This window comes from Scomber scombrus, chromosome 3 (assembly GCF_963691925.1).
Source record: "Scomber scombrus chromosome 3, fScoSco1.1, whole genome shotgun sequence".
NCBI classification, from domain to species: domain Eukaryota; kingdom Metazoa; phylum Chordata; class Actinopteri; order Scombriformes; family Scombridae; genus Scomber; species Scomber scombrus.
This window is the reverse complement of record NC_084972.1, coordinates 1871849-1887738: the sequence shown is the minus strand read 5'-3', so window position 1 is coordinate 1887738 and position 15890 is coordinate 1871849. Positions and strand designations below refer to the sequence as shown.

The following is a 15890-nucleotide window of genomic DNA, read 5'->3' as shown; positions in this document are numbered from 1 at the left end:
TGGTTTCTTTCCACCCATCTGACCATTCAAGAGGTAAACCTCAACTCCCAACACACACTCCACTTTATTCTCTCGCATCTTCCAGGAGCTCCGACTTGCAACATTTGTTTGTCTTTTTTTTTCTCTTCTTCTTCTCCCTTTTTCTTATTCTCCCTCCTCTCCTCTCCTCTCCTCTCCTGTCTTCTCTTCTTCTTCTTCTCCCTAACGAGCTCTGTAATGTCCTGTTAATTTTGTGTGCACTAGTTAATGAGCATTAATCCATCACCCCTGGATGCTATTGTTGCAGGAGGGATGGCCATTTGAATGCAAATGCGTGACACTGTGACAGCAAGGTGCTTATTAAACTGATGTGTCCTCCTGTCTGTTCTGCTGGAAGCTCAGGAGAGTGAAAAGACGCGGGGCAGCTGGAGGAGCGGGTCGGACTATTTCCCGGGAGTTGCTCACACCAAGTTTCTGCTTTGCTGCAAAGAAAAACAACAAACAACAAGAATAACAACAACAGTAAAAAAAAAAATTTAAAAAAAAATGGCAAGTTCTGCCTCTCTGGAGACGGTGATGTCCTGCGGTAGGACCGGACCGTCCGCGCCTCCCAAGACTCTGGCCTTCTCCATAGACCGGATAATGTCTAAGAGCTCGGAGCCGAAGGGGAGCACGGAGGATCGGTCAGAGGGGAAGAAGCTGTTGGGACTGTGCTCCCCGATCCCCTGTATGATCCCACTGCAGCCCTTCAGTTACGACCTCCAAGCCAAGGCTCTGATGAACTACTCGGAGCTGTGGAGAGCCAGTTTCAGGGGGAGTTTCTGCGGATCCGCAGCTGCGCCGTGCAAAGGGAACTGCGGCGTGTGTGGCAAAGCGGACCCGGGACTGAAGCAGCCGCTGCTGACGCCGGGCAGCAGGGTGGTCAAACCGCAGGTGATCCACCAGACTTTAGCCGTGCCCAGCAGCGGCTCCCTCTACTATCTCAACTACCTGGACTCTGCGTACCAACAGTCGGAGCTGCTAGCCGGACACTGGTTCTCCAGCCCGCAGGCCCAGGCCTCTCTGTCGGCGCACCACAGACTCTTGTTGCTGGAGAACGCCAAGCTGGCCGGGGTGGGGACCGACAAGCTGCCCACACCTCAGTACCCACACAAAGAACATCTGCCGGGACAGCTGGACCAGATAGTGAAAGAGAACAACGGCCTGAGCTCAGAGAAGAACGGAGTCAAGACGCACAGTAAACTGAGCAGCGCTGCGGACGGAAAACCCAAAAACTTCACGTGTGAAGTGTGTGGAAAGGTAATGTCTACATTATATATTTATATCAATATAAACTGTGGGTTTAAATATACTAGTTTAGTTTTTCTTATTTAATTGTTCATATATATTTTTTAATTAAATACAGTTTTTAAATGTAGAGGTAATATTTATAGTTAAATAATGTCATTGAGAAAAAGGATCTATTAAATAACTTTAATTAAAACGAAAATTTCTCCTCAAACTAAAATAATAATTCTACTAGGCCTACTAATAAAAATAATTATTCAGTAATATCCAGATTGGATTCCTGATTATCTAATTTAAATGATTTTACTTCTGCTTCCTAACAGACTCTCATCTCTGGCAGTAGTTGTTATAATTATTCTTAATAATAAATCACATTTCATAATTTCCGGCAGGTTTTTAACGCCCATTACAATCTGACCAGACACATGCCGGTGCACACCGGGGCCCGGCCCTTCGTGTGTAAAGTGTGCGGGAAAGGTTTCCGTCAGGCCAGCACGCTGTGCAGACACAAAATCATCCACACACAGGTGAGCGCGGCGCGAACGCTTCTTTCATCTTTATGTATCAATTTCAAAAGCTGCTGTCTTCTCTTTATATTAACCTTTACACTCCTTTATTCTCTCTCTGAAGGAAAAGCCTCATAAATGTAACCAGTGTGGTAAAGCGTTTAACAGAAGCTCCACGCTCAACACTCATGTACGGATCCACGCCGGATACAAACCTTTCGTGTGTGAGTTCTGCGGGAAAGGCTTCCATCAGAAAGGTAAACATCCTCTCATCTACACACTGAATCATACTGATACATTGTTTTTAGGTGATGATTTATTGTCACCAAACGGTTCTAAAAATATTTCAGTGGCTCATTGTATCTCTAAACTGTGCTTTTACAAAGACAAACAAACAGAAAAAGAAAAAAGAAAAAAAAAATCTTTATTTCGTCTTGTGTTGATTTTCTTAAAACAAGAAAAACAAAGCTTCCCACGTGAGCCCACATAAATGAACTTATTACATAGTTCATGTGTCATTTTTCTTGACATCAGCTGATCATCTCTCTGTTTGATGATGGTGACAGTGTCTAGAAAATTCCTGGGCTGAGAACAGGAAAAAATGCTTTCACCTTACATGAAGATATTCTTTCATTTGCAGTAAGAAAAGATGATTTTTAGAGTTCAAAAAGAGGGAAATCCGGCTCCATAGTTGTAGCTGGTTGTATTTGATAGTGTTGCTGTTAGATTATATTTGACCAGTGTAAATCTTTTTTCTTTTGCTCTTGTTAGTTGGACATATGATAGAACAGGTTGATGTAATTCAGTTGCATTAAATATGTTGATAAGGAACCAATCAGTGACCACCTGTACTCATTTGTTTGTGAAGGTGAAGTGCTGCAGTGTTTTGTCTCAGCAGTGAATTGTTGTCAGGAGAGAAAAGCCTCACAAAAATGGAAATGCTGAAACCCAAACTGATGGAATCCCTGTAGCAGGCTGAGCTGTCACTATAGCACACACAGTGAACTGCAGGGAAATCCCTTTTTGTACAATGTGAAGGAATCCAGTGTGTGACTGTAGAGTAGAGTAAAAGCAGCTCCATGTACCGCTGCTCCCTTATCTGTGAAAGTAATGAAAGGGGAAATAATTGCAGGCCCACCGATGAGCATGAAGCGATCAGTGGAAATAGGACATGTCACTTTACACGGACTAATTCTCCCTTCAAGACGGCAGCATTTGCTCTGGGTCAGCTGCCAGACCCCGGCAAAGTTGGGAATCTGGGCTTCTTTTTTTTTATTGAGTTGTCGCCGCACTTGATTTTGACAAAGTTTGACAACTTCTTGACTTCGACACACAAAACCCTGATTAATGAAGGCTGGGTAGAGCAGAGCGAGCGAGGAGGCTCTAACTTCACAGTGAACTGCTGACCCTGGTAGGGAAAAGAAAAGAGAAAGAAAAAGAGGCCTCTTTCATGCTCACTTTCCTGTAAGATCCCAGTAAACAGCACAGTGTCACACCTGCCCCTCCTGCTTGTCCTCAGTCCTTTTAAACATATCAGTATCATTCACTTATTTCACCTTCTATCAAACCTCATTATCCCAAAGAGAAGGTATTTCTCAAATCATGTAGTATCATTTCATTGTATTTATTCTGACTGAACAAAAAAAAGTCCAGAAATTGCAATGTGTGAATGAAAAATAAGATTTTAGGAGTATAAGGTACCAAAATAAAAGCTTTTTAGAATGTATATTGATTATTATTTTCTACTCCACTCTCATTTTTTGGAAGCACAATGTTTAATTTTTTGCTTTTCTTTTTTATCCGGTCATTCTGTGTCTGCTGTTTTCCTGTGTCAGCATTAGAGCTGATTTTAATTCATTTACAGACATGTTATCTAATATTGTTTCTTTGTATATTTTGTAGAGAAAAGACTCAAAGTTATATAACAACCTGATTAAAGACACATTTATGGAGAGGAAAATAGATGTGATATTTTCATTGAAGTCACCAGAATATGCGCCAGTTTAATGTGGTGTTATTTATCATTTGTAATAAAGTTCAAGTTACATTTAGTGCTAAAAAGGATTAGTTATATTTTTAATGAGTGTTATAAAAATATAGAAGCTTCTCTATAACTGTGAGGATTTATGTTGTGTTTTTGAACTGCTGCTCAGAATACATTTGATAACATGACTCAGGGCTCTTTTATACATTTTATATATTAAACAATAAAAAAAATCAGCATTTCAAATCAGGAGTTTAAATAATAATTGCTTTCAGGCTGTAATCTGCAGCTCTTATATCTTCAGCTTATACACCTGTTCATTTCTTTCCTTTTTTCATTTCTCAGGAAACTACAAGAACCACAAGCTGACGCACAGCGGGGAGAAGCAGTACAAGTGCTCTATCTGCAACAAGGCCTTCCACCAGATCTACAACTTGACCTTCCACATGCACACGCACAACGACAAGAAGCCCTTCACCTGTGCCACGTGTGGGAAAGGCTTCTGCCGCAACTTCGACCTGAAGAAACACATCAGGAAGCTGCACGACAACGTCTACACGGCCGCCACAGAGGCCTCCAGAGAGCTGCAGAGCTGAGCCTCGCTGCACACTCCCCCGTTTGATTATTCCAGCTCAGACTGTGAGGCCTCAAAGAAACTGGCTTATGTGCTGCATTTGAGGCCAAGTTGAAGAGTTTTTAAAGGTCCTGAAAGAAGAAAGAGATAGTTCAGTGAAACTGGACACCATGCATTAATAGAACAGTGGTCATTCTTCATTCTTAGGGATCCTGGACTCAGCAGTGACAGTTAAGAATAAAGAACAACATCACACACTTAACACTGTCCCATACTGTAGGAACATAATAGGGATTTTTCTGTCCAGTTAGAATATGTCCCTGAACATCACACAGGGACAAATCATCTGTCTCCATGATGGAAATGTAAATAATAGGTTATGGAATTTAAAAAAAATGTTATTTAAAATGTGAATTGTCTGGGGAGCACCTTTGTATGTTGTGCATTTCACAGAAAAAAATGTTAATGTGAATAAATAAGTTATAACTTATAATGAAAACTGAATGTTTGAGCCACGTTGTTTCCATTTTTTTTGAAGGCATTTTAAAAAATAAAACTGAACAATATGACGAAAGCTCTTCTGAGTTTGGCTTTCTCTGGTTGGCTCATCGCTGCGGCCCTGAGGTGCAAAACAATACCAACAAAAGAACACTTTGATGAAAAAAAGAACACAATTAAAAATCAATTATAAAGTGCATGAACATGTCAGGGAACTAAATGAAAAAAAGCTAATGATGAAAACAGCAGCAAACAGCTGACACACCTGATAAAGAAGTTGTCACTTTCTTTCCATTTGTGAGCTGCTGTGTTGTTGCTTTGTTTAGATGTTGTGCTTTTCTGTGTTTGTTTGTTTTCTTTATTAGATTTGTTGCTGTTTAAGAACCAATAAACTAGGCTACTATATGTAACACATGATAACAGTTCTATACATACATATATATTTATATCAAATGGATTTGACAGGTGAATGGCAGGATATCAATAACAGGAAGAATTGTCTCACTATTAAAACATATATCATATACAGCTAGGTTATATATTATTATGTGTTTAATGTTGCAGCTTGTTAGAAAGCCACATATAGACTGTGTCTGGCTCTACTGTATACTCTGCAGACACTTCAGCATTTATTGACAGACACGATCTTAATAATGCTGCATTTACACTTGACTCTGGCGTAATGGCGCAAATGATCAGAGATAACATGGACCCTTGAAAGCGAATTACATTAACCAGCTAAACGGCCTCGGGAGGCCTGATTGTGAAGGGGGGGGGCGGGGGGCATCCGGAGCCGCTCATCAGAACAGGAGATAATGGAGCACTCAGGCCGCAGCTCCTCATCTAGGCCTCCGCGTTAATAGAGCACAAGTTATTCTCTGCACGGCTCCTGGAACAATATTATCCCTGCACACATTCTGTCGAGAGGCAGCTCCGTGCTCCCAAATGGCGCTCTTTCTATTAACAGCCAATTAGCGCTCAGCCGGGCCGGCCGGGCCTGCAGCAGCCTGGCAGGGCTAATATTGCCAGATGAATGATGAATGCCCTGCTCACCTATTTCATCAGTGTGCACCAGACACAGACAGTGAGCTGGAAACTTGAATAAAACAGCGGATAAGGCTCGTGGACAAATTCAAATTACAACTGTTAACAAAAGCCTGTAACCTCTTAGTCTGATGAGGGGAAAAAAAACGGTTAAATCCCTCAATGTGCACATAGAGCTTTTCACTTCAAGTGATAATGACATTTGAACGGACGGTGAGATGACAAGCATTTGGTTTTTTCTTGGCTTGTTTGCAAAGTTTCATCAGTGAGTTTATATGCAGAATAAAGTCATCCACTGGATTAACTGCATCAACAGGGTGTCACCACAGCCCCCATCCTCACATCAGGGTTTTTTTCTTTTTTTTTATTACAACCAACACACACGTTCATTATTTGTTTTCTTAATAAATTCGGCTAAATTATAAAGCATATGCTATATTTTTTTTAATTATAATCTCCCTACTGAATTATTCAGATGTTCTTTCCACAATAATCCCTGTGAAAAAAATAGTCAAATCATCTCTCAGGCTTTTTAAATCCACATCTATGTATAATAAGGATTATACCAGGTGGTTAAACTTCTACATTCACAGAGATAAAGATATGAGCTCGGTGTTCTCAGCGTAGCTACATCACCATCACATTCCTTTAGAGCAGATACACACGTGCAGTTTTTGTCTGAGTGGATATTTTCATTCATATAACATTTTTAGTTAAGCTTTTGTACTATATAACAGAAGCAGGGGCACGCGCGCACGCACACACACACACACACACACACACACACACACACACACACACACACACACACACACACACACACACAGAAAGAGAGCAGCATGTGTGTGTGCACATGAGGCCAGCAGAGCCTGCGGGCTGCGGAACATGAACAACAATGTGGGAGCAGTAAACAACCTAAAGGCGGGCAGGTTGTCCTTTTCTCTGCACTTTTCCCCCTCTTCTTCCTCTGCACCTCTTCACCCGCCTCAACATCCACAAACACGTTAATTGGCGAACGGTAGCTTTAATTAGTGCGCGTCCACGGGAAAGGGAGATTAGGGTCTGGGAGGGGGAGCGGCCGGGAGCGCGCTTGCTTCAACTGTCAACAACATGAGGACATCTTTCTTTTGCTCCCTCTGCCACCGGGGGGATCACCGGGGATTCAGGCAATTTACGGACCACAAAGGGGCTCGTTTGAGACAGGAAGAGAAGAAAAGAGAGAGGCGGACTTTTGTCTGGACGATTGAATTGATTGTAAATGGGAGATTAGCGGGGAAGCTTCAGCAGCGGCCGTAAGTGCCCGATGGAGGAGGAGGGAGAGAAAAGGACCAATTAAGTCTACCAAATGTTAACTTACATCAGTTTCCCCTCAGTTTAGCCCACATGAAATTCCAATTAAAGCGTCCCTGTTCTAAAGCTTTTTTTCTTTAGAAGAGGGTGGAGGGGTGACAGTTGGTGTCACTACTCCAGCCAGCAGACAACGTTCCCACAACATCTCATAACATTAATACAGACTCTGCGATGGGCCATTTGGATAGCAACACAAGCATTTTATTTATTACTCTATATAGATAATGACAGAGAATATGAGTATATAAACAAGGAATAAGTCATTTCAACTAAGAAACTGAAGAAAAATACTCAGCACAACTTTATTATACAATTAATTAAAATCACGTTATAAAAATTCAATTAAAATAACTGAAATAGACATTTAAGACAATATCTTAAACAGTAGAATATATTAATACAAAAAAAGGAGAAAGAGAGAAAATGTGTCCTGTGAGTGTTTGAATCAGCAGCAATCATTAAGCTGCTGAAGTACAGAAGTAGGCGTCTTCTCTGCCTGTGCACCCTGCAGTCTCCTAATGCAAACTAGAACAATGACTGAATTTTACAAGCACATGTGCTCACTGTTGTTAACTTGCAATGTGAATATTTTTAAAATCATTTCAGTGTCTTGACATGTTGAGTGTTTGGAGCTTTTGAGAAATCTACATGGCAGTATACGTCATAGTATTTAAAGTGTGTATGTGAGAGCATAAAAAAAGTTGATTTTCAGATGTTTTTGTGGATGTTAGTAACACTTGTACCATTGTTATTTTTTTACAAAGGTTTTCTGAGGACATTTTCAGATGGAACATGATATTGACACTTTATTTTAACAGCATATTCTCGCAAATATCAATGATTATAATCTGTTTTGAGGATAGCAATGTCTGCAGCTATAAGACAACATTGTGTCAAAGATTACAACAGTTTTATGTTGGTGGTGGAATGTTAAAATAAAAAATATGTGCCTGATTTTTTAAAATGCCTATATTAACATGTGAGAGTTCAGCAACACTCTTCATATTTGAGATAAGATAATTCTTTATTTGTCCCAAAATCGGGAAATTTACAGTATTGCAGCAGCAAGTGGATAGTAAAAATAGAAAGAATAAAGAATATTCAATAAAAAGAATAAAGAACAATACAAAAAAGTCCAAAAGCAATAAAAACAATGGTAGTAATAAATATATAGTAAAAAAAAATAGGAACATTATTATCCATATCCATCTATCTTTATATTTGACCTTTTTATAAGAAGGGCAAATGGAAAGAAGTGGGGGAAAAATGGAAAAGAAAAGATTTCCTGTATTCATGTGTTTTCTTTTTTTGTACTTTTGCACACTGCAGAGTTCAAACCAAACTAAATCTTTCTATTGCTCCACAAGTCTTGGATTGGCCCTGATGTTAGAACTCCCCCTTGGCCCTCGTTAGGGAAGCACTGGCCCTTTGGTACAATGAGCCTACAGGATTCATTGTAAAGTACTGAGGGGTTAATGAGCAGTGGCTTCACTTCACTCTTTGGCTCCATTCCTGCTCTAAATGAGAAGCAGTTGAAAGGACAGAGGACGGAACAAGACACAATGGAAGTTAGACACGATGAGATTTTACGTTTTAAAAGACACATAAATGAAATCATGTTACATTTCTTATCGATGGCAGGCCTGCTGCATGTTTGATGAAGAGAATGGTGTCAGTGACCCTGCTTTGGCTTAAAAACATACCCAGTGAGTGTGTGGAGCACTGAGGAATCCAGGGTGTGATGCATGAAAATGAAGCACTCAAGAAGCAGCAGTACACACAGATTAAAATGGAACAGCCGCCCCATTCACTCGCACCTCATTTAGATTCTTTTACAAAGTCAACCCCGAGCCTTTCTCAACCAAAACCTCATCAGAATGTCTTAAAGACAGCGGCGAGCAGCTTGTCCCTGGGATGTGCCTGCCTTGGCATGTCAAGGGCACGGAGGGCCGGGAGAAGGTGCTTTGTGGCTGGGAGGGGAAGTGGTGGGCTGCTGGGAACTGAGCAGGCAGGGAGCTCTCATCGCTGATCCGTTGTCAAGGCTCCACTCTCTGACCTCCATCCGTCTGTCCGTCCCTCCGTCCCTCCGTCTATCTGTGCGTAGCTGGAGGGTGAAGAGCTGAGGGGGGAATCTCCATCACTCTTGAATGGAGGAGGAGGAGGAGGAGGATGAGGAGGATGAGGAGGAGGGTGAATCAGGCCTGACCCCACCAGGTTTTAGTGTTCCTAAACAAAGTCAGAAGAAGGTTGATAATGAAGGCATGATACCAACATTTCTAATCATGCTCGATGCATTTCATGACCAACAAAAACATCCCAAAACTTGCAGTAGTCATTGTTTTCCTGCCACAGCTGTTACAGTGTAACATCGTCTAAAACAGAACATTGATCATATCACACCATGGGGAAATTCAAAATTGACACCACAGTAGCCTGATAAAAAATGAAATAAAAGTAAAATAAAATAAAATATTATATACAATAAACAATCTCTAAAATAATCTGTAATTCTATAAATCTACAATATACATAAATTCCTCATACTATATACAAGTGTGCAATGTTCCTGGTATTAAACAGTAAGGACAGCCTCAGTCTTATTAGTGGGAGTGGGAGGTACTCAACTGAAATCAATTTGTCAACAGTTTTTTTTTTTTAAATTACTGATCATTTCAATTATATAATAAGCACAAATGCTAAACATGTATTGATTTTACTCCATTTTTTATTGTTGTAAATTGAATACATGTGTGTGGTGTTAGAGGTCACACACTGACCCACATAAATAGCATTGAGGATTAATTGTCTGAGGTGGTCAATCTTATTTTAAACACCTGTATGTCACTGTTAATCACAACACAAACTCTCTCTGTGTTTGTGTGTGTGTGTGTGTGTGTGTGTGTGTGTGTGTGTGTGTGTGTGTGTGTGTGTGTGTGTGTGTGTGTGTGTGTGTGTGTGTGTGTGTACAATTTTTTCTCTTGTCCAATAGATATCTTTGGGTTTTGGACTTGTTTGGATGATGTCCTTACAAACAAAGTGTGATACAATTTCCTGCATCAGCAACAGAGATGTCATGTTATCATTAACAGTTAGGCCCATTCAAAGTCTGTCACAATTGCAAGCATGAGCCAAAATACTTTAAATATTGACAGTGCATTACAGGTCAAAGGTGGTATACTCCACCTTGTATAATAAGAGGCAGCTGTTCACATCAGCGCATACATTCTATTCTTACATAATTAAGATTTGGACGGACAAACAAACAAACAAGCCATAACAACCGCAACAAAGACATACAAAACGATGACCAGTTCATTGCAGACAAATCAAGGTACACATAATACAATCTATTCAAGTATGTAAATCTTTGTCGAGCTAATTACAAGCAAATTAATTTGGTCTTCTGTCGCTGCAAACCAATGAGCCAATTTCTCCATCACGCTCTGGCAGCACTCAGCTCTTTTCTACTGGCATTAAAGCAGCATGTCATTGTTGGGGAGGATCAGTTGATTTGGGGATGTCCGGTCCCATCGTTAATCCTTTTGACCTGACCTGGCCCTGCTGGGAAATGTCCTCTCCTCCTTCACTTAAGGCCACCGTGTTAATGATGAACCACTCTGCTGGCTCACACCATTAAAAGAGCCCTCAGTCTGAATGAAACTCGACATGCTGCTACACAACGGCCTTGCGTCACTTCAGCATGAGCATCTTCTGTACAAATAAATATCAGTAAAGACAGGATTTTCTTTAAAACAGCAGATTATATCATATTTAATACTGAAGTAAGGGGTGAAAACACGACTGAACTCATTGAACTTGCAGGCTTGTGGTTCTAAGGTTTAATGAATGTAGTTCTGAGCTGTGACAGATACATTAGGCATCTTTAAAACATATCAAATCTTTCCTTTTCCTTAGCTTTAGTTTAGCAAAGTTAGCTGACAAGAGCTGAAGTCACTCAGTGAGACAGCCCACTGCAGACCTGTTACACTCATGTCAGCTTAATTCATCATTTTATCATAAATATACTAAATAACAACTGAACACTTAACCCTTACTGTTCCGGTCGAATTTGAACAGTTTTGACATTTGACAGCTGTAAAAACAATCCCAAATGTCTTTTACTCTGAAAACTTATGACTTTTCCTGAAGTGGCCCAAAATGTACAAAAAAGAAAATATTTAAAAATGTTATACTTTTGTATAGATGCTACAAATGTTTGTCCATTGAGGCTGTTCTGGGTCAAATCTGACCCGTATCTATTGACATGTGTTTTAGTGAAATGAATAGTTAATAGTTTTAATAAGATAGTAGTTATGAGGATTTCGATGGCTCTAATGGTTATACAATAAACATGCAAGGATGTAGAATATGAACAGTATGTAAGGGTTGGGTATGTATGGTTTTGTAGTATTTTTTTCAAAGATAAGAGGACAGCTATTCATATATAATGTATGACATATATCTCTACACAGAATATTGATATGAAAAAAATCAGATAATCATTGGGTTACATTAATTTACTATGTTTTTAATGTTTAATTGCAAGATTTAATAAGGTTTTTCTATAATGTCTGTGTGGCTACTGTGGTGAGGTTAAAGTTAGGCAGAGATTGAGATAAACAAAAAAAACCCAAAAAAACAAAACGAATTGCACTTCACGATTTCCTGCAATGCCAAGTAACACAAGGTTCAGATTGTTTCTACCCAGACTTCAAACTTTTTAAATATTTAAATTCAAACACATCTTAAACACATTATATCCACAGACACTGACACTGATAATACATGTTTAAATAAATCTGATCACTGTAATAATGAGTGTGGACAGCTTCTTATGTTCATGTGTTCACAAATACTTATATACAGATAGTGCACCATGTTCTATATGAGGAATCGTCATTGATATCGGCTGATAAAGGCTTTAAAATAAAATATCAGCAGTGGGTCAAAGTGAACATTTGTGCTGATAAAACAGGCTGATTCATGGCCTTCTCCTCCACCCACTGGCTATGTTTCACTCCATGGACTGTTTGATCCTGACCTTCGTAGTGCTTCACTTCACTCTGCTGCCTGACAGACCTGCTGCTTCTTCCCACTTTAACCTGAATGTAGTTTAATCTGGAATCAGCTAGCCCTGGCTCTCCGTGTGGAGGGGAGTCTTCCATTGTACAGATAGGAAATACCTCAGCCAGTCAGAACATTAGTCAGGAGAGTAGCCCAAGATCCGAGAACCAGTTGAAAGAGCTCCAGAAAGACCTACAGAAGGCAGGTACAATTGTCACTGAGACAAGGCCATGCACTCCACCACCACAGTCTCCATGTGTGATTACCCTGGAAGACTACTACTGAAGAAAAGACATGTTGAAACTTGTTGAGTTTATCTTAATACACAACATTTAAAGAAGACTGCAAACTAAAGGAAGAATGTGGTGTGGTCAGATGAGGTACAAATAGAATGTGTTGGCTATGTTTGGAGGAGAAATGGCTGCTTATGACCCAGTGATGTTCAGAGGTGTAAACTTTATGCTATTAGGCTGTTTCTCTTCTCATGGTCCTGCCACAATCTAAATAGTTGAAGGAGAAGATGAATGAAACCATGTATGGGGATATTCTTGAGAAGAATCTGTTGCCATCAACCAGGACAATGAGTATGAGATGCAGGTGGACCTTCCAATAGAACTGTCAAAAACATACTGCAAAGACTCAACTGGTTCCAGAGAAAGACAGTAAAGGTGTTGGTATAGCCCAGCCAATCACCCAACTTGAACCCTATAGAACATTTGTGGAAGGAACTGAACATAATGATTCACCAGCAGCCTGCAGGAATCTCCAACGTTTGAAGACTGTCTGCTTAGAAGAACGGGACAAAACCCCCCTCAGGAAGCCTCTTGAAGCTGTCACTGCTAACAAAGCTTTCTCCAAGTATTAAATATTCAGTACTTTTTCTAGTATCATTCCAATGTAATGCACATTACTTTTTCTATTGATTATAATGTTATGATTTCTTTAGCTGTGTTTCCGTATTGAGTTAATAACAATGTCTGGTTTTAACTGCATGTTCACTAAAAAAAGATGTTGAGGTGTAGAATTCTTATTTCCTCTACTGTATTATCTTTCTTGATCAATCTTACTACAATTTCAAAGTCAAAGTCAAAGTCAAAGTCAGCTTTATTGTCAATTTCTTCACATGTACCAGACATACAAAGGAATCGAGAAGACGTTTCTCACTATCCCAAGGTGAGACAGATAAAGTGCACAGGCACAACAGATAAGACAAGACATTTCCTAACACTAAAAAGTAAACATTGAAGTACACAACAGATAATACATTTACTAATATTAAAAAGATAGACAATTAAATATAAAATCTAGGAATTTATGACTGCATGTGTAATAGTCTTCTCTAGGGCCTGACCGATACTGGATTTTAGGGGCTGATACCAATACCAATATTAGGGAAGGGGAAAAAAACTATCTTATTAAAACTATTCGTTTAACTAAAACACATGTCAATAGATACGGCTCAAATTTGACCCAGAACAGCTTCAATGGAAAAAAATGTGTAGCATCTATACAAACGTATTTTTATGCATTTTGGGCCACTTAAAGAAAAGTCATCAAATGTCAGGGTAAAAGATATTTGGGGTGTTTTTACAGCTGTCAAATGTCAAAACGAGTTAAATTTGACCCAAAAATTGTGTAAGGATTAACTTTATTGTATGAAATGACATCAATGCACTGAAACAGTAAACACCACTGAGAATTTAATCATTATAATTAGCTATGAATAAAAAAAAATTAAAAAAAACCCATAAAAATATTGGTTTACATTGGACAATATATTTGCCGATATATCTGTGATAGGTCAAGATCGGTCGATAATATCGGCTGACCGATATATCGGTCGGGCTCTACAGCCAGGTGGGAAAATATGTGCATATACAGTATCAGTGTCAGTTTCTAACTCTAACATGAGCAGTAAGAATATACACACGTGCCCAAAACAGCTTCCATAATAAAAAGTGAGTGACTGTGGTGTTTGAGTCTAAACATGATCTCATCTTCACTGAGTTTCACATTTTCAGTTGTCAAGTGTTTTTTTTTTAAAAGTGTTTGCAATTGAAGTGTTTGCTTGGAGTGGAGTGTGTGTGATAGTAAACTGATTAGAGTGCAATAAAAGACTTCATTAAGACTCCCAACGACATGCTGGTGCCAGGCGTGGATCCGTGCCAAGCTACAATCAATATCAACAAAAGGCGCAAGTACACAAACACTAAATTCATACGTGTCCTTTCAGCTGCCCGCTTAATCCGTCAGTCGATATGAATAGCACCGCAGATTCTGACTTTACCGGCCTACAGCAGAAAGACATCAGTGCAAACTCGATCGATACGACAACTAAAGTGGAATTCAGTGAGAACCCCCTCCCCCCCGGCTTCCTCTAAGAGCAAAAATACAGCTCTAGTACATTTAAACTGTAGCTCCAGAAAGCTGCTCCTAACTTTAAAGTGCATGGAATCTGAAAAGGAAAAATAACTTATTTTTTTCTTTCAGAGGGAGCTATAGGAGAGCAGAGAGGTGTGTGATTACAGCGGGACAAGTGAGGCGAGGGGCCCGTTAAAGACTAGAGCCTGTGTGAGTCGACGGGGGAGCTGCGCCAGGCTACCTTAAGGCCAGTGTTGCTTCCTCTTAGTGTACGACATGAAGCCATCTATTTAATGTGAGACAACGTGACAACAGTCTTTGCCTGTGTGAAGGGAAAGACAAAGAGCTGGCAGGCCGGGCTCTTAAGTGGAGGTGACATGCCATGATCAAAGGAGAGAGATGGGGTTTACTGAAAGCTCGCTCAGGGTCAAATCTGAAATGCTTCAAACTGAGAAAGAAAATGAATAATATTTTTTTTTACTACTCAACAATAAAGAAAAACATAATTTGCAATTAAAATCGCGTCTTCAATTGATACAAATCTGCGATCTCTCCAGGCTCCAGATCCAAAACAAAAGCAACAGACTCAAAGTGAGAAATAACAGGCTGCAAAAACACAGCACGCCAAAATATTTTCCCTCCTCCATTCTTTCCCCTCCCCTTCACTTGCCCCTGCTACACCCGCAGCATATCACTGAATGAAATGCAGCGTGCAATTACCCATTATCCAATCAACTGGAGTCGACACTTAACCATTTGCACGGCTTTGGGCTCAGCCAATTATCTGTCGGGGCTCTCAGTGGGCTCTCAATAGCCGAACTGCGTTGCATAATCTGGTGGCTCCAGATTCATGCCACGCCACCAGAGACGGAGGAGGGCTGTCTGAGGGCTCCTTGTAGCGGGAGGCTGGCAGGGCGAGGCGAGGCGAGGTCTGGTCAGTGACAACAGTGGCGACTCAGGCTCCTGCAGCCTGGGGGCCTCTGCCATTAGAATATATAATGCAGGGCTAGTCATTTGGAAGGGCTCCAGATCGTACTCTTCAAAACCCTTTAGATAATTCGCAGCATCGCATCTTCACCCCCCCCCCCCCCCCCCCCCTTCTCCTCTCACCCTCCCACTACCAGATCCTGTCACCCATGATTGGATGCACAACCCTAATACCTTTATCCCTACCCCCACCCCCCTTCCTTCCTTAAATCCCGCCCTTGACCTCACAGCACTTGGCCCTCACGTCCTGCTCCTT

The 15890-nt window shown here is 40.4% G+C and overlaps 1 protein-coding gene across 1 annotated transcript; it reads left to right on the top strand.

Annotated features, from left to right (window-relative positions):
- The first annotated feature begins 525 nt into the window (after positions 1 to 525).
- On the top strand, positions 526 to 4352 carry fezf2 (FEZ family zinc finger 2). The gene is made up of 4 exons (XM_062416294.1): positions 526 to 1278; positions 1659 to 1793; positions 1897 to 2029; positions 4102 to 4352. Exons 1-4 carry the CDS (start codon positions 526 to 528, stop codon positions 4350 to 4352), a joined length of 1272 nt encoding a protein of 423 aa, XP_062272278.1.
- The last annotated feature ends 11538 nt before the right edge of the window (positions 4353 to 15890 follow it).

Excerpts from the sequence above, each read along its gene's own strand:
- fezf2 (XM_062416294.1), top strand. The coding sequence starts at position 526 with ATGGCAAGTTCTGCCTCTCTGGAGACGGTGATGTCCTGCGGTAGGACC. Across the intron at positions 1,279-1,658 it reads CGTGTGAAGTGTGTGGAAAG|GTTTTTAACGCCCATTACAA; the intron begins GTAATGTCTACA and ends AATTTCCGGCAG. Across the intron at positions 2,030-4,101 it reads GAAAGGCTTCCATCAGAAAG|GAAACTACAAGAACCACAAG; the intron begins GTAAACATCCTC and ends TTCATTTCTCAG.